Raw genomic sequence first — 24,053 nt, 5'->3', positions numbered from 1 at the left:
ATGCAAACAGAATGGGTACACATATTTTAATTAGGTAAATGCAGCATGATTCATTTGCCCAGGGCTTTGCATGCAATGAATGAATGAATGAATTAATGATTTATTGTCACATATATCTAGGGAGATACAATGAAAAGTGCTCAGTTGCCACAATCTGGCGCCATTTTGATGTACAAAAGAATAAAAAGAAAGTACTTAGAGTTCATCTTCATCAGCCAGGATGCCAAATATGGCGCCAGGACTTCTGCAAGGTCCCTGCTTCGGCCCTGCAAGAATCCAGAGTGAGGAGTAGATGGGGGTCATCTCTCATTAGTTATTGAAAGCTCCTAACAAGTGTTGCATAAGCAGAGACAGCATGCAATATGCATGATTTGTTGGAGGTAGTTAAACCACAGTGGAGCAGGAATCTAACGCAAGCTGCTAATGTTACAAATGCTGAGAGATAGTTAAGAAGGATGTGAGCTTACTCTAGGTATGATCAAGAATAGCTGATAGCAATGGGAACATCGATTTTCAACCAGCAGTCTCCACCTGGAAGAGGTGGTGATCGGGAGAAAAATAGTCTGCATTTATGATAGACTGAGGAGTGCCAATAAAACCTATGCAAAATACAAACTGACTCCAGCTTCTTCCTTTGCTCATGCACAAAGTGGAGGATAGAGGATAGTATTCATTTCCCCTTGAAAACCATTATTCTCTGCAGAATATGGCCAGAGATTGTTATGGATTTACTGTTGCCAGAGTTGAAAGAGATTGGAGCAAATTCAAGTGGGCAGAAATATAAAAAGTATGAAAGTTTACAGAGATCGTGACACTGGGGATGTCTAACTCCCTTTGGCCAAGGGCAGGAAGGAAGGAGGGGGTTCCAAATATTGTCAAGCCTTCCTTTTCTTTATGTTTGTGATGTCAGTGTGCTAGTAATCCAGAACCGCAGGTTGAGGGTGAAATCTGAATTCAATTTTTAAAAATCCAGAATTTTAGGAAAAGCCAGTCTAATGATGTCCATGCAGCCACTGTCTACTGCTGTAAAAACACATCTGGTTTACTATGAAATCTGTCATCCTTATCTGGTCTGACCTACGTGTGACTCCAAACCCACAGCAATGTGGTTGGCTCTTAATTTCCCTGTGGGAGATTAGGTACTGGCAATAAATGCTGATCTAGCCAGTGCCAACCACATCCCATGCTATCACATCAATGCTCATGAAATTCAGTCAGATCTTGTAAAAGTTTATGTGGCGTAAACACAGCTGAATTTGAATATTTAATTGGTTAAATAATCAAAACTGTTCAGATGAGTAAATCCACCAGCTAGCACTTTCTGGAGAAAGTCAAATTGAAAAAAATCTGAACAACTAATAAAGCGTTGCATAAAAAATAAAGTACACCCAATTGTGGTGTCCATCTCTAGTTCTGTGTTTAATTTTTGTTTATCTTTGACTTCACCTTCTTTAGCCACAATCTTAATGGCATGCAACATGCTCCAATTCTGACAGTGGGTGATCCAAGCGAAAAACGCTAAATGGGGCCAGACAACAATTGATGGAGTTATTGAAGATCAGCTGGCCATGAAGCTGGTACTGTTGTCACTTGGGAATCGCCACTTTTCAAAAGTTATTTCAAAAACTTTCATACTCTTCAGATTATTACAACAAACTTACTTAAAGACAAAGTCCAGCAGAATATCCCAGTGACTTGTTTCACTTAGAAAGCTAAAACTCAGGTCTGACAAAATATTGTGTCAAATATGGTCCTCAGCAGGTTGTTGCAAAGAAACAGCAACTTACACTCCAAGTTAAAAAATAATTTATAATTGGAGGTTCCTGGAAACAGGTTTTCAATTTTTTCAAACTGCAAATGACTGCAGTTGACATAATTTGATTTTAATTGAAATCCAAATTAATCACGTTTTGATGAATTGAGTACTTTTTTTAGCAAATGTGGCAGATAAGTCATACAACAAAACCCAACATAACTGCCTTTGGCAACTACCAGTTTATTTGAAAGATTATTGTAATTAGACACTTCTTTTTTGCTGGAGTCTCGACATCACTTGAAGAGGAAAATGACTGATCCATGACCTTCAATTTGCAATAAGTCATAAAGAAAATATGCACAAGCAGATGGCAAGTGAATAATCGCACACTGCATGATCCTTCCGACTTGATCTTCAATGAGGATACAAAAGGCATAACGCACCAGCAAAATGGAATGAACACTTCACTGCTAAGAACTGGAATGATGAACCAACCAGATTACCTTCAATCTCTCCTGTATATGCAGGTCATGAAGAGTAACCGAGACAAAAAGGGGTCTTGTGTCCAGCATTTAAAATAATTTGCAACGGTATTTATGTTTTCATTAGTAAGAATGAGTCCTGAACTTCTCAGTTTACAAAAATATCTATTGCAGAAAATTTAACTGGGGATATAAACCATTATAAGATACATGTTTGGCATCAAACATAATAAAGTTGACATGATTGGACAGGACTGTAATGGTTGAACAACAAAAAAAATTGAGCCCACTGTAGATGTGGATAAAAAAGGATAAAGACAAGCGGAAGCCTCTTTGGTTCCTCAACTTGGATCAAAACAGTCAGATTAATAGGAGTTGAAGAGATTAGCTAATTTGCTGCACAAAGTAATAGGCAATGCAAGGTGAGAGATAAGAACTAAACTTATTTAAAGAAGAAATATCCTTTAATACCTTTGTTTAACAAAAATGCCTATCTTAGATTTAAAATTAACAACTGATCCAGCATCCACTGCCATTTGAGGATGAAAGTTCCAAACCTCTACCTTTGTGTTTCAAAGTGCTTCCTAACACCTCACCTCAATGGTCTAATTGAGGCTCTACTTCTCAGACTTTGCCTTCTAGTTCTAGAATACCCAATAAGTGGAAAGAGTTTATCTTATCCACCCTGTCTTTTCCTGTTAATATCTTGAAAACCTCAATCAGATCACCTCCTAACCTTCTAAATTCCAGAGAAAACAGGCCTAATTTGAATAATTTCTCCTCATTACTTAACCTCTGAAGCTGAAGTCCAGGAATCATACTTATAAACCGATATTGTGCTCCCTCCAAGGCCGATATATGCCTCCTAAGGTGTGGTCCCCAGATCTGCTCACCGTACTCCACGCGGGGTCTAACCAGTTTCACTTCAGCATAACTTCTGCACTCTTGTACTCCAGTTCTCAAGCTAAAGGTCAGCATTCCATTAGCTTTCTTGGTTGAGTCACTTCACTGCAGAATTCCTAGCTTCTGACCTGCTCTTATAATTAATGTCTGTATGGCTGGTCCTATTCAGTTTCACACCAATGATAACTTGTATGTTGTTGATAGTAGGGGATTCACTGATGGGAATGTCATTGACTGTCAACGAGAGATGGTTCAATTTTCATTTGGAGATGGGCTTTGACTTGCACTTACATGGCATAAATGTTACTTACCACTTATCAGCCCAGGATGATTATACTACTTATTATACTTATACCACTTATATAGTTATACTACTTCAGTATAAGTATATAAATTGTGGTAAATTTAGGATTACTCATAATACCGTGCATTGAATAGTCAATGGTTAGAAAGCTGGCACAGAAAGGACGGTTTCTGGTCTCTATGTCACTGAAGGAGGTTTGTCAGAGGATATAGCATGATATAGATCAGTTAGAGGCATGGGCAGAAAAATGGCAGATAGAGTTGAATCTGGACAAATGTGAAGTGATGCAGTTTGGAACAAATACAGATGGAAATTACACAGTGAATGGCAGAACCCTTAGGAGCATTGATAAGCAGACACTGCCGTATGTGCAGGTCCATAGATCTCTGAAGGCAGCAGCACATATAGATAAAGTAGTAAAAAAGGCCTATGGCATGCTTGCCTTCACTGGAAGGGGCACTGAGCATAAGAATAGACAAGTTATGCTGCAGTTTTATAGAACCTTTAGTTAGGCCACACTTGGAATACTGTGTACGGCTCGGGTCACCACACTACCAGAAGGATGTGGATATTTTGGAGAGGGTACAGAAAAGGTTTACCAGGACATTGCCTGGTATGGGGGATTTTAGCTACAAAGAAAGTTTGGATCGACTGGGCTTGTTTTCACTGGAACGCAGGAAGTTGAGGGGTGACCTGATAGAAGCTTATAACATTGTGAATGGCATGGATAGAGTGGAAAGTAAGAGGCTTTTTCCCAGGGTGGAGGGATTAGTTACTAGAGAACACAAGTTCAAGGAGCAAGGGGGAAAGTTCAAAAGAGATGTGTGAAGCACATTTTTCACAAAACGGTGGTGAGTGCCTGGAACACGCTGCCAGAGAAGGTGATGGGAGGAGACAGTTGAAACTTTATTGCTGGAACAGCACAGCAGGTCAGGCAGCATCCAGGGAACAGGAGATTCGACGTTTCGGGCACAGGCCCTTCAAGAAGGGCCTGTGCCCGAAACGTCGAATCTCCTGTTCCCTGGATGCTGCCTGACCTGCTGTGCTGTTCCAGCAATAAAGTTTCAACTTTGATCTCCAGCATCTGCAGACCTCACTTTCTCCTCGATGGGAGGAGACACCATAGCGGCTTTCAAGAAGCACCTGGACGGATACACAAATAGGAAATGAATAGAGATACAGATCCTGTAAATGAGGACAGTTTAATATGGAGGGGTAAAATGTGTCAGTGCAGGCTTGAAGGGCCAAAAGCCTGTTCCTGTGCTGTATTTTTCTTTGTTGTAAGCAAGTTCTGGGATAGATAATACCTCTACAGACAGGAGATGATTCATATCAGAAGTAACGGCCTTGCGAAAAGAGTGAAGGGAAGGTGAAGAAGTGGATAATATAAAGACGACATGGTACAAAACAATGACTGGTAGACATAATTCTGAATATTATCAATATAGAAGGAACATAGTGAAAAGATATGGAGCATTTGATAAGGTTCCCCACGGTAGGCTCGTTCAGAAGGTCAGGAGAAATAGGATACAGGGGAACTTAGCTGTCTGGATACAGAATTGGCTGGCCAACAGAAGACAGTGAGTGGTAGTAGAAGGAAAATATTCTGCCTGGAAGTCAGTGGTGAGTGGTGTGCCACAGAGCTCTGTCCTTGGGCCTCTACTGTTTGCAATTTTTATTAATGACTTGGATGAGGGGATTGAAGGATGGGTCAGCAAGTTTGCAGACGACACAAAGGTTGGAGGTGTCGTTAGGGCTGTTGTAGGCTGCAGCGGGACATTGACAGGATGCAGAGATGGGCTGAGAGGTGGCAGATGGAGTTCAACCTGAATAAATGCGAGGTGTTGCGTTTTGGAAGGTCGGTGTGGATTTGTTGGGCCGAAGTGCCTGTTTCCACACTGTAATGTAATCTAATCTAATCTAATCACTACATTGGACAAACAGGCAGAAAACTAGCTACCAGGATACATGAACATCAACTAGCCACAAAACAACATGACCCTCTCTCACTAACATCCTGACATACAGATGAGGAAGGACACCACTTCGACTGGGACAACACATCCATCCTAAGACAAGCCAAACAGAGACACGCACGAGAATTCATAGAAGCATGGCATTCCAACCAGATCTCTATCAACAAACACATTGATTTGGACCCAATTTATCATGCCCTGAGAAAAAGAACAGAAAATGACATCACCAACCCAAAGAAACCCAAACATATAAATAGAAAGCAGAAATCACCAGCAATGCTTTGTCCAGAGGCTCACTGAAGATGTTACCTAGTATGGTGATGAAACGTCTGATCATGAACCTTCCAGTTCAGCAAGCAAACCTACATCCAGAAAGACTCAGATTCCACCAGCATCACGAGTGAGATTACAAAGGTGCTCTTATCCATGCTTGAATAAGGTGAAAATACTGCAAATATTGGCAAGTGACATGATCATTAAACAAGGGGAATCTACACAAATTCTGGGTCCAGAGTAAACTGGGGCCAATGAAATCAAAGAAGCATACAGAAAGGAACAGATGAAACAACTTTAAGTGATAAATTATAGGTACAAAAACTTGATTCTGATAATCAAATTACTGTGAAAAGGGCCAATTCCATGTTTAATATTGTGTAACAGACAGTAAATGAAAGAATATCTGAGCATTTAGAGTCATACCCCACATAAAGGGGATGGTAAGGGGAAACAGCTTGACATAGTTGCATTCCACAGGATGATAGCAATGTGCCAGCATTCTAGATACTTCCGTCATCATCCATGGTGTTTCCTAAACCATCAACAGTGGAGGGTAGCAAGATGGGGTCACAGTGGAATACATTCAGGTGGCAATCCTCAACATTGACCCTCATTGCTTTGCATTTAACTGAAACTACAACAGTGCTACTTGCATATAGAACATAAAATCAATATTGCTGGCCACAGACAGAGCTAAGCAGGTCCACAAACAACACATCACAACAAAACCATCTACCTTTAATATCTCTAGTCAAAAATGGTGATAGACAACCAGTCAACTAGCGAGAGGAGGAGTACATGAACATTACTGTCACAATATTAGAACCCAACTGCAAATAACTTTATTCCAATAATGCCATGTAGACCTTCATATTTTGTTAAGCAAATGAATCAAAGGCCTTGGAGGTGCAGACAGGAAAATGGCATTGAGACCACAATGAGATTGAATGGGGGAACATATTTGGTCAGGGAAAGCCATTCAGCCCTAAGTCCCAACCTGGCCGAATCCTCCAAAGTGCCCCCACCACAGATACCAGTGTCCCAGGCAAACTGGTCCAAACCACCCAAGGGCAACAGAGCCTGCCAATGGTAATGGGTACTGCCAACATCCCGAAGCCCTGATCCCCAACAGGTGCTCCCCTTGTTCCGAAATGTTTTTTTTTCAGGGTGGGGAGAAACAATGCGAGAGATTAAAAAATTAACAAAACAATGAACTGCCAAGACTCACTGTGCTCAAAACATTAGCTCTTTGTTTTTCTCACTCACTCTCTCCAAAGATGCTGCCAGGCCTGTTGAGTTACTCAAGCAATTCCTCTGTTTTTGCCTCATAGTTACTGGGAAGGTGAAACTTAGAAAAAATGAAACACAGAGAGATCGAGGGGGCTGTTCTGGAGGAGGGAACGAGAGAGGGAGAACGTTTGAGGCCAGGGCCCATGTGAAGGACCATCCTGACACAAGCCAGGACCTCTACTCACTCAGGTAGTCCTCTGCTGACATTGAGAAACGGTCCGCGTTCATCCTCACGCCCAGGACAACAACCAGAGACACAGAGAGAGAAAGAGAGAATCCGCCGAATACTCCTCACCACCTACAGCCCACACCGGCTTCTGCCGTTACCATAACAGCAGCTCTCTCCCGGAAACGTGCCACTGCAAACATTTCCCCGCTTCGCATCAGCACCGCAGCCCCTGAGCTTTGGTTCCTGTTGTGAAGGGAGCAAGTCCCAGGCACCTACTTGCTCAGGAATCTCACTCAAGTGCTGCAGAGATGTGCACAGCTCGGGTTCAAAACACAAATAAAACCCTCAAACTAAAGGCTTTCGTACGCCTTTTGTTTTTCTTAGAAAGCATGGCAGAAGTTGACATGCTGTCTTGCATTCAATTGCATGTCCCATGCACTTATAGGGTGCTACTGGAAATTAAGAAAGGGCTCAGGGTACCCAGAGGTCAGAAAGGGAAAGAGAGATAGTCAGGGTGAGGGGGTTTCCAAGTGGGAAAAAGGTTGGCAAAGCAAAAGATTTAAGCATAGAACGCCAAAGACAAGGAATTAAGAGATTCAGGGAGAGTGCGGGTAAGTGCCATTGAAATGCCCATCAGCCATGATTGAATGGCAGAGTGGAATTGATGGGCCGAATGACCTTACTTCCACTCCTATTTCTTATGTCTTATAGACAGATGGAGTGGCTGCCCCAGAAGATTGTAGAGATGATGTACAGCACAGTTTCAGTCTACTCCACAACCACCTGATGAAGGAGCAGCACTCCAAAAGCCAGTGCTTCCAAATAAACATGTTGGACTATAGCCTGGTGTTGTGTGATTTTTAACTTTGCGCACCCCAGTCCAACACTGGCACCTCCAAATTATAATAAGGCAGGCTGGTCAGGTCTGCTGCTTGGTATGTCAGGTACCTATGCCAATTGTAGGTAGGACTAAAGGCAAGGAAAACCTTCCCACAGTTGCTGGTGAAACTTGGATGGCTGAAAACAAGATATTGTACGAATGTAGGGCTTGATTTACCATGCTCCACATTTTTTCTTCCTAAAATAAAACTTAAGAATTTTTTAAACTTTAAGTGAACATAATTTTTATATCTAGAGTTATTGGAATCATTCAACTCATTTTATTGTTCTCTTTGTAAAGTTACTGTACTTTTTTATGTGAAACTTGCATAACTTACATTTATATATCACCTTTCATGGACATTAAATGTCCCAAAGCACTTAACAGTTAAAGGAATACTTTTGAAGTGTACTGATGATTATAATATAGAAGGTACGACAGTCATATTGAGAACAGCAAACTGCAATAGGATAATAATATTGGATAACTCATTTTTGTGATGTTGATTGGGGATGAACATCAAGCTAATACTTCAGGTTCTTTCACATGCACCTCAGTTTAACATCTTGTTTGAAAACCAGCAACTTTAACAATGCACCATTCCTCCAGTACTGCACTACACTGATTTAAATTTTATGCTCAATTTTGGAGTGGGACTTGAATCCAAAACCATCATGCACACAGGCGAAAGTGCTTCTAAATGAGCCACAGATGAGTACTATCATAGAGTACTACTTCATAACCTACCGAACGAATCATTTTCCACACTAGATAAAGCAGATACGGGCATTAACACATCTTTTAATATTTAAGGCTCATTCTTTCTACATTATTTTGTATTATGCATTATCAATGCAATAACTAATAAATTGGAGTCAACATTGCTGAAGTCATAGAATCTAGAAAGGTGGTGTTGGAAAAGCACAGCAGATCAGGCAGTATCCAGGGAGCAGGAAAATCGACGTTTTGGGCAAAAGCCCTTCATCAGGAATGTGGAGGGGGAATGGAGATGAGAGATAAATCTAGGGGGTGGGGCTGGGATAGGTAGATGGGAAGGCGATAGGTGAGGGGTAATTGTGATAGGTCAGTGGGGACGGTGGGGAGGAAGATGGACTGGTAGGTCAGACCATGACGGTAGTGCTGAATTGGAGGGTTAGATCTGAGATCTGGTTGGGGGAGAGGATATTTGGAAATAGTGAAGTTGATGTTGATGCCATGTGGTTGAAGGGTCCCAAGGTGGAAGATTAAGTGTTCTTCCTCCAGTTGGTGGGTGGCTTTGATTTGGCAGTGGAGGAGGCCTAAGACTTGCATGTCCTTGGAGGGGTGGGAGGGGAAGTTGAAGTGTTCACCCACAGGGGGTGGGGTTGCTTGGTGCATGTGTCCCAGAGATGATTCCTGAAACTCTCCATGAGTTGGCGTCCATCCCCCTTTCCCCTCCACATTTGTCTGAAGGTCTTATGCCTGAAATATCGACTCTACTGCTCCTCAATGCTGCCTGACCTGCTGTGCTTTTCTAGCACCACCTTTTCGACTCTGACTCTCCAGCATCTGCAATCCTCACTTTCTCTTGAAATCGTAGAATCCCTAAAGTGTGGAAACAGCCCACCATATCCACACCAATCCTCCAAAGAGCATCCTGTCTAGATCCACCACCTACCCCATCGCAGTAACCCTGCATTTCCCAAGGCTAGGAGAAAGTGAGGACTGCAGATGCTGGAGATCAGAGCTGAAAATGTATTGCTGGAAAAGCGCAGCAGGTCAGGCAACATCCAAAGAGCAGGAGAATCGACGTTTCAGGCATGAGCCGTTCTTCAGGAATGAGGAAAGTGTGCCAAGCAGGCTAAGATAAAAGGTAGGGAGGAGGGAGTTTCCCAAGGCTAGTCCACCTAACCTGCACATCTTTGGACGGTGGGCGATAATTACAAAAATCAAAAATAAGATGGTGCTAGCAACAATATTTTTTGTAATTATCTCTCTGCCTTAATTAATCAGATCATAGGCCATCCCTTCACTTGCTTTTCAGCTGTTGACACCTAACTCATACCCATTTGACACTTTTAATCACTTGCAAAAACGCGTTATTCAGCCTGTTGACACTCCATTTATGCCATTTGTACTATCGTTTGACACTCTTAATTACTTGGAATTATCTTGCCATTATCTCTCCACCTATACATTCTGTGCCTGTGTGCTACCCTCCACTGGTCATGGGTTTGGAAGGTGCTCTCTAAAAAAGCCTTGGTGAATTTCTGCAGTGCATCATCTAGATGGAACACACTGCTGCTACGAAGCATTAATGTTGGAGGAAGTGAATGTTTGCAGATGTGTACTAATCAACAGAAGTTATTTGTCTGGGATGCTGGCATTTTTCTTGAGTGTCATTTGTGCTCCATACAAGTGAAGGATATTCTATAATTTACTTGCTGCAAAATCTGAGAATCCGATCTGCTCTTGTAATTACACATCAGGAGCCCAGTTCAGTTTCTGGTCCAAGGTGACTTATGTAATTTCAGTTACCTATTGTGCAAAGTGTCAAAAAATAATCATTAAATTATAATGAGTAACAAAAGTGCTCGAAGTAATGCAACCTTTTATGGCAAATATATATTCCATACATACATAAAATTGAAAAAAGATTGGATATTTTTAATGAGATAGTGAGCCTTAATTGTTACAAGGGGAAAGTGTGGACTGCAGATGCTGGAGATCAGGCTGTAAATGTGTTTCTGGAAAGGATTCCTTCCTGAAGAAGGGCTCATGCCCGAAACGTCGATTCTCCTGCTCCTTGGATGCTGCCTGACCTGCTGCGCCTTTCCAGAAACACATTTTCAGCTTAATTGTTACAAACCAAGCTGACAGAATTTGAACAGAATGTGACACGTGAAAAGCTCTATTTGCCAGGTATCCAACTGAATGACAAAAGTATCACAGTATTTTGCTTTTGACAAAGAGCACACCTGCCCATGACATCCATTCTGACAACGCTGCAACATATCTTTTCCCAAGAGAAATCACCAAAGTTGAAGCGAATTAGTTTTGTTCAGTTGTTTTGTGCCAGTAATTCATCTCATCCAACACAGTGCAAATTTATTGTGACACTCACTCTAAAAAAAAGCAAAGTATAAATACGCTTGCACGGCATCTCGCATTACGTAAGTGGAAGCTTCTCAAGAACTGAGAAAGGTTCATTCATACAAAACAGTAAGTAATATACAACAGGTCAATCAAAACTTCAAAGTACTGTAATTCTATTCTAATCTCCAAAAGCACTTGTTGACACAGCTGGTTGATAAGACAGTTTTAATTTTCTCTATTTTAAATTCACTAAATAATAATGGATGTTTGATTATTTTCATATGGTTTATAGTCATGGTGCAAGGAAAATTTTTCAAACCACATCGGTTAGATCTAACAGAACATTGCAAGCAAAGTTATTTTGTTGATGAATTGTCACTTCACAAACATTTGCATTAAGCACCAATTTGGATACACTACCTATATATACAGTTATTGCAGATACCATCACTGCAATGTGGACCTTAGCTGGGATTTTCAATTACCCATAGCAGCAAGAACAGGAGCAGATCACTGCAATGAAAGTAACATTCCTGGATGGTATATCAGTATCCTGACGTCTTTCTCTGGATTGTGCTGAACTATTTCTCTGGAATAATCAAAGTGAGGGGGTGTGGCGGAAGAGGGAACTCTTTTGCCTCCAATTAACTGCCCATGAACATTCTCAGGGAAGAGAAGCAGGATGTGCTGAAGGTACTCAGTGGACCAGGCAGCATCTCTAGAGACATAAACAAAGTTAACAAGTGTAACTTTCCACTCACTTGAAAGGGCATGGAAAGTGGCAGAAGAGCAAATAATTAAACAAGTTGACCCTGTTGAGTTACTCAGCCTCTTTCTGCCACTTCAGCACTCAGGTTGTGGGTGAGGAGGTCTCCATGAGGAACATCCTCAACTCTCTGGCAATTAAGGCCATTAAGTAGTCAATTAACAGCCACTTAAGGGCTTCAACTTGCCACCAACCTAAATAGTTGCCTTACTAGAAAGTGAAGTAGGTGGCCCCCTATAGCATCCTGCCTGCTGGGCTTGGGGGGGGGGCCTCAATGTGCCCCAATATGGAGGTAGGAATGGGATGCAAACTGATAGCTGCTAAAAGCACATTGAGCCCCCCCCCACAGTCCAGCAGGCAGGATGCTATAGGGGGCCACCTGCCTCTGACCTTCCTCAACTCCTCTCTCTCTTCAACCCCCACACAACAAGAAGCGAAAAAGGCCAATTTTGTCACTATTCCTCTGGAAACCAGCCTTCAACTAACAGTTTTCAGGACCCAAAATCTGTTGGCATCTGGTTGCTGGTATCTGGCAGAGCAGTATTCCATTGTCAAGGTCTATGATTGGTCAAGAAGCTTACCGGTCAATTCTACGCTGACTGGAGCTTAATTTGATGAAGTTATTCAGTGGTGGAAGATGTGACTCAGTCAGCACCTGATCATGCTTACATCTATGTTTCAGATCAGAGTTGTGGCCAATGTTCTGAGTTGAATATGATTCTTCTTTGGAACTTGTACTCCTCAAGGAGTTATTAACAGCTAGAGAATGTGAGATGGCAATTTGTAATTGACAAGTCACCAAACACAAATAGTCAGGTTTAATGTAAGGGTCAATTAAGATAATTCCTGGATACACGAAACACAACCATTTTTTTGTTTGCCCTGGATCAGATGCAGTGCCTTTTTGTTTTGTCTTTAGCCCACTTTTATGAGTGGCTATTGCCCCTCCAAGGAGCTGTCCTTTCTCCTCTGCAAGGCAACAGTAGGCCTCACTTTGGTTACTGTCCACCTTTGTCAGTTCTGTTCAGAAAGTAGATTCCACCTCCTGACAGAGCTTGGCAGTAGGTGCTACTGGGCCAACTTAGTGCATCTACTTTTGAAGATTTCTTATCTGGGTAGCCTAATAATAACTATCAAGGGAATGTGATCAAGACATCAAGAAGCATACAATCCCCCAAAACAAAGCTTCACAAAAATTTCAGACCCCTCTAGAAAGAAGAACATCCTCATGGAAAGCACTAAGCTGTTAGCCAATGTTATATCCAAATGGCTAGATGTCCCTGGATCACGTGTGATCTAATTTTACTAAAAGGTTGACCATATGTAACCTTGTTGAAGGCCTTGCTAAAGTCCATGTGGACAATATGTACTGCTCTGTCTTCATCTATCTTCTTGGTCACATACTCAAAAAACTCTATCAAGTTTGTGCAAAAACGATTTCCCACGCACAAAGCCATGCTGACTATCCCTAATCAGCCCTTGCCTTTCCAAATGCAGGTAGATCCTGTCTCTCAGAATCCTTTCCAACAACTCAGCCAAGTCTGATGTCAGGCTCACTGGTAGATAGTTGCAGCCTTTCTGAAATAATGGTACAACATTAGCCAGCCTCCAGTCTCCCGGCACCTCACCTGTGGCTGTAGATGATACAAATATCTTTGCTAGAGGCCCCGTAATTTATTCCCTAGCGTTTCAAAATGTCCTGGGATACATTTGATCAGGTCCTAGCAATTTATCCACATTTATGCATTTTAAAGCCTCCAGCAAGAATCACAATGCATTTACCCACATTTCCTAGCTTCCTTATTTTCCTCTACAGTAAATACTGACATAAAATATTTGTTTAGAATCCCAACCATTGCCTGTAATTTCAAACATAAATGGTCTCATTGATCTTTAAGTGGCTCTATTCTCTCCCAAGTTATTCTTTTTCCCTTAATATATTTGTAGAATCTCTTTGGATTCTCCTTAGCATTATCTGCCCAATCTCTTTTCATGTCACTTTTTTGTCCTCTTGATTTCCCTCCTAAGTGTACTCATCCACGCGCAGTACTCCTCAAAGGTTCATTTGATACCAGCTGTCTATACCTGACAAATGCCTCCTTCTTTTTCCTGACCAGAGCTTCAATATCTCTAGTCATCAAGTATTCCCTATTCCCGCCAGCCTTGCCCTTCACATGAACAGGAACATGCTGTCCCTGAACTCTTGTTACCGCACTTTTAAAAGCCTCCCACTTGCCAGACATTCCTTTACCTGCAAACAGCTTCCTCCAACCAATTTAGTATTGAATAAGAACCCATCAGATGATTTGAAACAATCAATCTAAGCACCTATTGCCTGATCAAACTTACAGCAAAATGTACATGGCTTAAAACTGGGTACTGACATTGATCACAGTAGAGAATGAAAGATGCAAACTCAATAAACTAAGATGAAACATACATCTCTGCAACCTCAAATCAGTTCTACCATTCAATGAGATTATGGTTAATCTGTAACCTAACTCCACGTATCCGCCTTTTCCTAGAAACTATTAATCTTGGATTTAGAATTAACAATCGATTTAGCATCAATTACCATTTATGGAAGAGATTGCCAAACTTTAAGTAAAGAATTTTTACCTAATTTATTTCCCAACCAGTCTTGCTCCAGTTGTTTAGCCACTTCCCTTACTTCCAGACTCTCCAGCCAGTGAAAATAGTTTGATTGGGGCTGTTAACCTCGCCCAATCAATGTGCCTGGCTGACATATATAAACAGGAGTCTCAGGGATTCTCTTCACTCAAGGGATTGGTTCTGGGTTAGCTTGTCAAAGTCCATGTATTGTGCATGTGTAAACAAAGGGTGACTTAATGATGGGGTACCAGCCTCTGTGGAGTTATTTCAGATACTCTATATCATCTCTATTCCTCTGACAAGTTAAAGATTGACCAGTCTGAACAACAATGACTTGTGCCTTTAAAGTATTAAAACATGTCAAGCAGTTTCACAACAGCATTACCAAAATTTACATTGAGCTGAAAGGAAACACAGGTGCAGACCTCAGGTTATAAATAGGTTCCATTCTTGAGTCTGTTCACAAGTTGATTTGTGCATAAATCGGAACATAATGCAGGGCAGTATAAAATAGTTCTTCAAAAGTACAGAAAACGTTCCTATGTCAGATCTGTAAAATCACAACCACATACGGGATTGCGTACCTAAGTACAAGTGTTTGTAAGTTAGTCATTGGTAATTTGGGGGGCCCCAGAGTAAGGGCAACTGACAAATGAATAAGTTTTAAAAAGTGTTTTCATAGGAGGCAAGATGACTTTAGGGAGGGAATTTCGCAACCTCAGTGCTGAGCTTCTAAAGGCATAGGCTTCAAAGTGTGGTGTCATTAATTTGGGTTTAGAGGACTGCAGACACCCTAGAGGGCTGTACTGCTGGAGGAGATTACAGAGATGAAGAGGAGGCAAGACCAGGATGAGATTTGAAAACAAGCATTAAAATTTTAAATCTTGGGGTGTTGCTCATTCGTGAACCAATGTAGGTTAGTCAGCACAGCAATAAGAGTCACATGTCACAAGTTAGGATACAGTCAGTACTCGAGTTAAACTGCACAGCTGCATGATAAACCAAAATTCACTGCACAAACAAAGCACTGCCTACTTCTAGCTGTACAGAAATATTTGAAGGGGCCACATACTTAAAGAAAAATCACCGGTACATGTGAAAGGAAAAGAAGTGAGCTTTGGGTACCAGCAGCAAATATTGGATCAGTTTAACTTTTATAGACGGTAGAAAATGGGAAGCTAGCTGAATGTAGAACAATCAGGTTCCAAACCAGTCAGATTTGGGATGGCATGGTGGCTCAGTGGTTAGTGCTGCTGTCTTACAGCACTTGCGATCGATTCCACCCTTAAACGATTTTCTGTGTGGAGTTAACACATTCCCCCTGTGTTTGCTTGGGTTTCCTCAGGGCACTCTAGTTTCCTCTCACAGTCCAAAGACGTGCAGGTTAGGTGGATTAACCATGGGAAATGCAGGGTTACAGGGATGGGGTGGATCTGGGTGGGATGCTTTTCAGAAGGATGTTGTGGAGTTAAAGCTGAATGGCCTGATTCCACACTGTAGAGAATTCTCTGATTCATCACACAGGTAACAAAAGCATGGATTTTAACTATAGCTGAGCTGAGGCATGGGCAGAGATGGCTGTTATTAGGATGCCAGCAGGTGTTAATATTGGGGACAGACCAGAATCTGGCATGATAAACCCTGACTTTGTGTATTCCTAAGTGTGATCTCAGTTATATTTTTCCATGCTTTTGACTGTTTCGATGTAAACTTGTTTTACTCAGGTGCTATACTTGGTGAGATGAACAAATGAGTCAGAGCGAACTGGCAATTCAATCCAACTGTATTCACAAAATACACGAAGGACACAAAAGGGGCCTTATTACCAATATTATCTGAAACTCCCAATTCTTACACTGATTACTCTACCAGTTGCAACATTAAATCTTTGCCATAGTCTTTATCTAAGCTATTACTGGCTAGGAGCAGGCACTATCCATGCAGTTACACTTGGCCAGGCTGTGTAGTTGGTTCTCATCAAGTTGATCTCGCATGTGGTCAGCCCCTCTCTCTCTCTCTCTCTGTCTCTCTCTCTGGAGGTGATCAGAGCTCCACTGCTGGGCCATGTTGAATCTTTGTTGAGGGAACGACTCAGAGGCCAGTACGTATATCCCAGCAAGGTCTTTTTCCCTGTGTGTTTCCTCAACTCTATCCACACAGATTCTACACCTACTGACTCTATATCACTTCTTGCGATCAATTTGAATTTCTTACAAACAAAGCAACCCTGCCCTCTCTGCCCATTTGTCTGTCCTTTCAACAGGATGCCTTATACCTGGAAATTTAGTTCCCAGCCCTGATCCCCTTGCAACCTTGTCTATGATACCCACAGCATCCTACCTGTGTAACAAGCTCATTTACCTTGTTTCGTACACTGCATGCATTTAAGTATAACACACTCAGTTCTGCGATAACTGCCCACCCTTTTTATAGTTGTTCCCTTACCTGCTCTGCCTAAAGTTAGATTCCTGATCCTTTCCAAATTCTGTTCTATAACTTGTTCTGTAACTTTAATAACCTTTCCTGAGCCCTCCCCGCCTCTAATGTTTTCCATAATTTTCCATAATAACTGAAACTCCACCCCAATATTTAGTTTAAAGACCTCTCCACTGTCATGGGTATGTGACTCGCCAGGACTCTGGTCCCAGATTGATTCAGGTGGAGTTCATCCCATTGGAACAGCTCCCTCTTTCTCCAGTGCTGGTGCCAATATCCCACACATTCAAGCCCATTTCTCCCACACCAATCTTTGAGCCACGTGTTTACCTCTTTCATCTTGTTTGAGCCTGTGCCAATTAGCTTGTGGTTTAGGCAGTAATCCGGAGATTATTACCTTTTTGGTCTGCTTTTTAATTTAGTACCTAGCTGCTCATATTCCGTCAGCAGAACCTATTCTACCTATATCATTAGTACCTATGACAACTGGATCTTTACCCTCCCACTCCAGGTTCCTCTATAGCCCAGATGAAATATCCTGAACACAGTCACTAGGCAAGCAACACAACCTCTGGGACTCTTTATCATGGCCATAGTAAATAATGTCTAGTCCCCTGACTGTATTATCCCTGATTACAACTGCATTCTTTTCTCTCCCCTCTCTTGAATGGCTCCCTGTACCATACAGCTGTGGTTAGTTTGCTCATCATCCCTACAGCCCCCATTCTCGACAACACAGAGAGCAAGAATCTCAAACCTGCTGATGCTCCTTCAGCACTATCTCCTGGTTCTCTCTATCTGCCTCACTCATAGTCATATCCTCCTGTTCCCTGGCCATTGACTGAATTTGAGGCAGTTCATCTAAGGGGTGACTAGGAGAAAGTGAGAATTGCAGATGCTGGAGATCATAGTCAAAAGTGTGGCGCTGAAAAAGCACAGCAGATCAGGCAGCATCCGAGAAGCAGAAGATAAGCCTTTCATCAGGAATATGGGGGGATTGGGGGGAGATGGTGGTATACAATGGGGCTGAGAGATAAATGGGAAGATGGTAGGGCTGGGGTGAAGGTAGCTCGGAAGGCTATAGGTTGATGAAGGTGGGGAGTGATGGTGATAGGAGAGAGTGGAGGGTGGAATGAATGGGTGGGAAGGAAGATGAGCAGGTAGGACAGTTCAAGAGGGCACTGCTGAGTTGGAGATTTGGATCTGAGATAAAGTGGGGGAGGGGCAATGACGGAACTGGTGAAATCCATGTTGATTCCATGTGGTTGGACAGTCCCAAGGTGGCTGGCCAGGATTTGGTCGTGGAGGAGGCCCAGGACTTGCATGTCCTTGGCGGAGCAGGAGAGGGAGTTGAAGTGGTCAGCCACAGGGCAGTGGGGTTGTTTAGTGCATGTGTGCCGGAGATGTTCTCTGAAACATTCCTCAAGTTGGCACCCTATCTTCGCAGTGTAGAGGAGGCCTCCTGAAACAGTGTCCAGGTAACTCTCCCCCTCCCTGATGTGTCACGGTATTCGAAGCTCAGCCTCCAGCTCATCAACTCTGCGGGAGAGTCTCTGAAGCAACCAATGTTTGCTACAGAAGTGCTCACTATCAACCACAATGGACCCCAGCAGCTCCCACATCATGCAGATACAATACATCACCTAGCCCTTTATCACAATCTCCGTGTTCAGGTCTTCTCTGTCAGCTGGCACAGCTGTAACTGGTTTCCTTCCAGTAAATTTCTGGTCATTCATTGGATGCTTTTTCTTCAGGTGGTACCTCACCCTGAGACACCTAAAACACCCTGCAAAGTAAACTATTACATAAACATCAGAGCAAAACATTCCCTAGTCTCAGGTTTCTTTCGAGACAGTTTAACACGGCTGCATCCATTCTTTGGCATAGTCATGCACATATTGACAGACTCTCTTCTCGATTTTTCCATCTCTGTGTTCCTGTATCCCTATTGTAAGGCAATGGCACTAATGTTGTTCCTAACCTTTTTAATGCATTAATCTACAAACTCCTAGCCCTTCACTTTAAGAGTTGTAAAACCTCATGTAAAATGAACATGTCTCCCAGCTTTTTGGCACTGACCCTATAAAACAATTCTAAAATCATGTCTCTCCCTTCTTAAGAGAAAACGTACAAAATATAAAATAAACTTAAAACTTATCTTAAATAGAATCTTATTGGGGTCTGAGTGATGTAAGCTATGGTGAGATATGTCAAGTACATGGACTTTAGTAAGGCATTTGATAAGGTTCTCCATGGTAAACTAATAGAAAAAGTGAAGTCACATGGTGTGCAGGGTGTTCTAGCTAGGTGGATAAAGAATTGGTTGAGCAGCAGGAGACAGAGAATAGTAGTTGAAGGGAGTTTCTCAAATTGGAGAAAGGTGACCAGTGGTGTTCCACAGAGGTCAGTGTTGGGACCACTGTTATTTGTGATATACAAAAATGATCTGGAAGAGGAAACTGTTGGTATGATCAGCAAGTTTGAGATGCCACAAAGACTGGTGGAGTAGCAGAGAGCATAAGGGACTGTCAGAGAATCCAGGAGGATATAGATAGACTGGAGAGTTGGGTGGAAAAGTGGCAGTTGGATTTCAATCCAGACAAATGTGAGGTAATACATTTAGGCAAGACTAATTCTAGAGCAAATCATACAATGAATGGAAGAGCCTTGAGAAAAGTTGATGAGCAGAGAGATCTGGGAGTGCAGGTCCATTATACGCTGAAGGTTGCTGCACAGGTGGATAGAGTGGTCAAGAAGCATATAGTATGCTTGCCTTCATTGGACAGGGTATTGAGTATAAGAGCTGGCAAGTCATATTAAAATTGTACAAGACTTTGGTTTGGCCGCACTTAGAATACTGTGTGCAGTTCTGATTGCCACATTACCAAAAGGACGTGGATTCTTTGGAGAGGGTGCAGAGAAGGTTTACGAGAATGTTGCCTGGTATGGAAGGTGCTAGCTATGAAGAGAGGTTGAGTAGGTTAGGTTTGTTTTCATTAGAAAAAGGAGATTGAGGGGGGACATGATTGAGGTTTACAAAATCATGAAGGGTATAGACAGGGTGGATAGAGACAACTTTTTCCCAGGGTGAAGGATTCAATAATGAGAGGTCATGCTTTCAAAGTGAGAGGTGAAAAGTGTAAGGGGAATACACATGGCAAGTACTTCACACAGAGGGTGGTGGGTGCCTGGAATGCTTTGCCAGCAGAGGTGGTAGAGACAGGCACGGTAGATTCATTTTAGATGTGTCTGGACAGATGCATGAGTAGGTGGGGAGCAGAGGGATACAGATGCTTAGGAATTGGGCGACAGGTTTTGACAGTAAATTTAAATCGGCTCAGGCTTGGATGGCTGAAGGGCCTGTTCCTGAGCTGTAAATTTTCTTTGTTTCTTTGAGATTTGTAGCAGAATCAGGAGAAAAGTCCAGTGAGGTTGATCATTGACATTTGCTCCATCTTTAATGGTTTTCACAAGTAGAATGGCAATTTCTCACTAGACAGCAGCGAGTTCCAATTCAGGGCATTATTGGTTATTAAATGCTTTGTTAACAGCCCAACCCCCAGTCATTATTATTGATCTTTCTATCTTACCAAACACGCCAAATTAGACATCAAGAAAACTCAACATGAAGATCAGAACAGGTAGTTGGTGGGTTTAGCTCACTCCAGGACTCACCAAAGGACTTCCACTGTTATGTTAGACTAAACAGCATCTTGGGGCATGATCCATGAGCACCAGCTAGACACACCCTTGTCCATGGTGGTATGAAGTTGAAGGCATGTACTGTACCTTTGAGAAAGAGTGAATGTTGTTCTGCACTGAGAGCTGAGAAGAGCAGCTTCAGAGTGTACTGAAAAATTGAAAATATGTAACATTTGGCTACAAAATAGATACCTGAGCTGTTTGTTGTTTTGTAAACAATTCGAATTTAACTGATCAATTTAAAATATGCCCCAGGATACTAAAATCCAATCAAGTTTGAATTTATTGTTTTGCCAACATCGAACCAATGAGATGATTGATGTTGGGGATATAAAAAAAGGCAGGCATTTTGAAAATCAGACAAGGAACTATCATTGAGAGAGACACAAGATATTGGAACATTCTCTGTCAAAGGTACTTTTCATAAGAAACATCTTCACAGTAAAAAAAGATGACCCAGGGAGATCTTCAGCTGGAAGATGACAGCCACTGTATAGCTTTGAAATTATGTTGATGTAATTTTAATAAGTGTTTTAATGGAACAGTACACTGTTATAGAGTTAGAGGTAGGGAAGAAGCAGTTACAACAAAGGGAGGCTTAGAGTTGTGAATAGTTGTTGTTTAACATTTACGTTTAGAGATGGAACAATAGATTTATGTTATTTTTTTTAAATAGTGGAATTTGGGAGTTCTCAGTCACTCATATTTTAATAGATTGCAAGATGAAGTGAGCTTTTCTGGGTGTTTGATTTAATTAACAGAAGGGTTCACCACTGTGTTGTAACAATGCACACTGGCATGCAGCATATGCCAACCCACCCGATACACTTGCAGACCCAAAATCAGGAATCATAGACTTGCATTGCAGGGTGTACTGCCAATCCCTGCCAAGGATGTAGGAGAGATCCTCTGCACACGCAGGCAGGGATCCACTCTAAACACTGAACCAGGCTGTATCTGAGAGTTGCTTACTTGTTGTCTCAGCATTTGCTCATACGGTGTCTACCTGAATACTTGAAGCATGCATTTCTAGCCTTGCCTTCCCTGCCCACCATGCCATCAAGGTTTGAGAAGATTTGTAGCTCAGGTTGAGGTTCTGATTGTAGGTTTGCTCACTAAGCTGGAAGGTTTGTTTTCAGATGTTTCGTCACCATACTAGGAAACATCATCAGTGAGCCTCCGGATTAAGTGCTGGTGGTATGGCCCGCTTTTTATTTATGTGTTTAGATTTCCTTGGATTGGTGATATCATTTCCTGTGGTGACACATTTCCTATGGTGATGTCATTTTCTGTTCTTTTTCTCAGGGAGGTAGTAAATAGGATCCAAGTCAATGTGTTTGTTGATAGAGTTCCAGTTGGAATGCCATGCTTCTAAGAATTCGCACACATGTCTCTGTTTGGCTTGTCCTCGAAGTGGTGTTATGCCAGTCGAAGTGGTGTTCTTCCTCATCTGTATGTTAGGATATTACTGAGAGTGGGTCATGTTTTTTGTTGCTAGTTGATGTTCATGTATCCTGGTGGCTAGTTTTCTGCCTGTTTGTCCAACATGGTGTTTGTTACAGTTCTTGCATGGTTTTTTGTAAGTGACATTATTTTTGCTTGTTGTCTGTATGGGATCTTTCAAGTTCATTAGTTGCTGTTTTAGTGCGTTTGTGGGTTTGTGGGCTACCATGAGGCCAAGAGGTCTGAGTAGTCTGGCAGTCATTTCCGAGGTGTCTTTGATGTAGGGGAGAGTGGCTAGGGTTTCTGGACGTGTTTTGTCTGCTTGTTTGGGTTTGTTGCTCAGAAATCGGCGGACTGTGTTCATTGGGTACCCATTCTTTTTGAATATATAGTATAGGTGATTTTCCTCTGCTCTGCGTAGTTCCTCTATGCTGCAGTGTGTGGTGGCTCATTGAAATAATGTTCTAATGCAGCTTTGTTTGTGGGTGTTGGGATAATTGCTTCTGTAGTTCAGTATTTGGTCTCTATGTGTTGTTTTCCTATAGATGCTGATTTGAAGTTCCACGTTGGCTGTTCGCTCTACTGCGACATCTAGGAGTGGCAGTTTGTTATTGTTTTCCTCCTCTTTAGTGAACTTTATGCCAGTAAGGGTATTATTAATGGTCTTGAAGGTTTCCTCTTGTTTCGTGATGACGAAGGTGTCATCCACGCAATGGACCCAAAGGTTGGGTTGGATGGTTGGCAGAGTTGTTTGTTTGAGTCTCTCCATTACTGCCTCTGCTAAGAACCCTGATATTGGAGATCCCATGGGTATTCCATTGGTTTGTCTATAGGTTTTGTTGATGAAGGTGAAGTAGCTGGTAAGGCGTAGGTCCACTAGCTTGACGATACTGTCCTTGCTAATGAAGTTGGTGGTGTTTGATGTATGTGACTTAGATCCCATTTATCACCCCCTGAGAAAAAGAACAGAAAATGATGTCACCACGGGAAATAACATCACCACAGGAAATTACATCACCAATACAAGGAAATCTAAACACAGAAATAGAAAGTGGAGGCCATACCACCAGTGCTTCATCCAGAGTCTCACTAATGATGTTACTTGGTATGGTGACGAAACATCTGAAAATGAACCTTCCAGCTCAACGAGCCAACCTCCATTCAGAATGCCAAGCCAGGCCTGTAAGTGCATTAATATCCCCCCAGACGTGATCAACGATGCCCTCCACCGCATCTCCTCCACTTCCCGCTCCTCCGACCTTGAACCCCGCCCCTCCAATCGCCACCAGGACAGAACCCCACTGGTCCTCACCTACCACCCCACCAACCTGCATATACATCGTATCATCCGTCATCATTTCTGCCACCTCCAAACGGACCCCACCACCAAGGATATATTTCCCTCCCCTACCCTATCAGTGTTTCGAAAACACCACTCCCTCCGTGACTCCCTCGTCAGGTCCACACCCCCCACCAACCCAACCTCCACTCCCAGCACCTTCCCCTGCAACCGCAAGAAATGCAAAACTTGCGCCCATACCTCTCCCCTCACTTCCCTCCAAGGCTCCAAGGCCCCATGATCCTTCCATATCCGCCACAAATTCACCTGCACCTCCACACACATCATTTATTGCATCCGCTGCACCCGGTGTGGCGTCCTCCATATTGGGGAGACAGGCCGCCTACTTGAGGAATGTTTCAGAGAACACCACTGGGTCACCCGGACCAACCAACCCAACCACCCCGTGGCTCAACACTTCAACTCCCCCTCCCACTCCACCAAGGACATGCAGGTCCTTGGACTCCTCCTTCGCCAAACCATGGCAACACGACGGCTGAAGGAAGAGCGCCTCATCTTCCGCCTAGGAACCCTCCAACTACAAGGGATGAACTCAGATTTCTCCAGTTTCCCCTCCCCCCACCTTGTCTCAGTCAAATCCCTTGAACTCAGCACCACCTTCCTAACATGCAATCTTCTTCCT

The 24,053-nt window shown here is 42.5% G+C and overlaps 1 protein-coding gene across 4 annotated transcripts in view; it reads right to left on the bottom strand.

Moving 5' to 3' along the window:
- cstpp1 (centriolar satellite-associated tubulin polyglutamylase complex regulator 1) overlaps positions 1-7,311 on the bottom strand; it is a 368,165-nt gene extending 360,854 nt beyond the window's left edge. For 2 of the 4 annotated variants that reach the window (XM_043705470.2, XM_087996319.1), the window contains exon 1: positions 7,173-7,311. In XM_043705470.2, coding sequence (XP_043561405.2) covers positions 7,173-7,215 — 43 coding nt within the window. In that variant the 5' untranslated portion in view covers positions 7,216-7,311. The remainder of the gene's footprint in view (positions 1-7,172) is intronic. The other 2 variants (XM_043705472.2, XM_043705471.2) reach the window with 1 other exon arrangement.
- Positions 7,312-24,053: the final 16,742 nt, after the last annotated feature.

Source organism: Chiloscyllium plagiosum, unplaced genomic scaffold (genome assembly GCF_037043375.1).
Source record: "Chiloscyllium plagiosum isolate Xiang-an unplaced genomic scaffold, Cpla_swu_hap1 HiC_scaffold_18, whole genome shotgun sequence".
Classification (NCBI taxonomy): domain Eukaryota; kingdom Metazoa; phylum Chordata; class Chondrichthyes; order Orectolobiformes; family Hemiscylliidae; genus Chiloscyllium; species Chiloscyllium plagiosum.
This window is presented reverse-complemented; position numbering and strand designations above follow the sequence as displayed.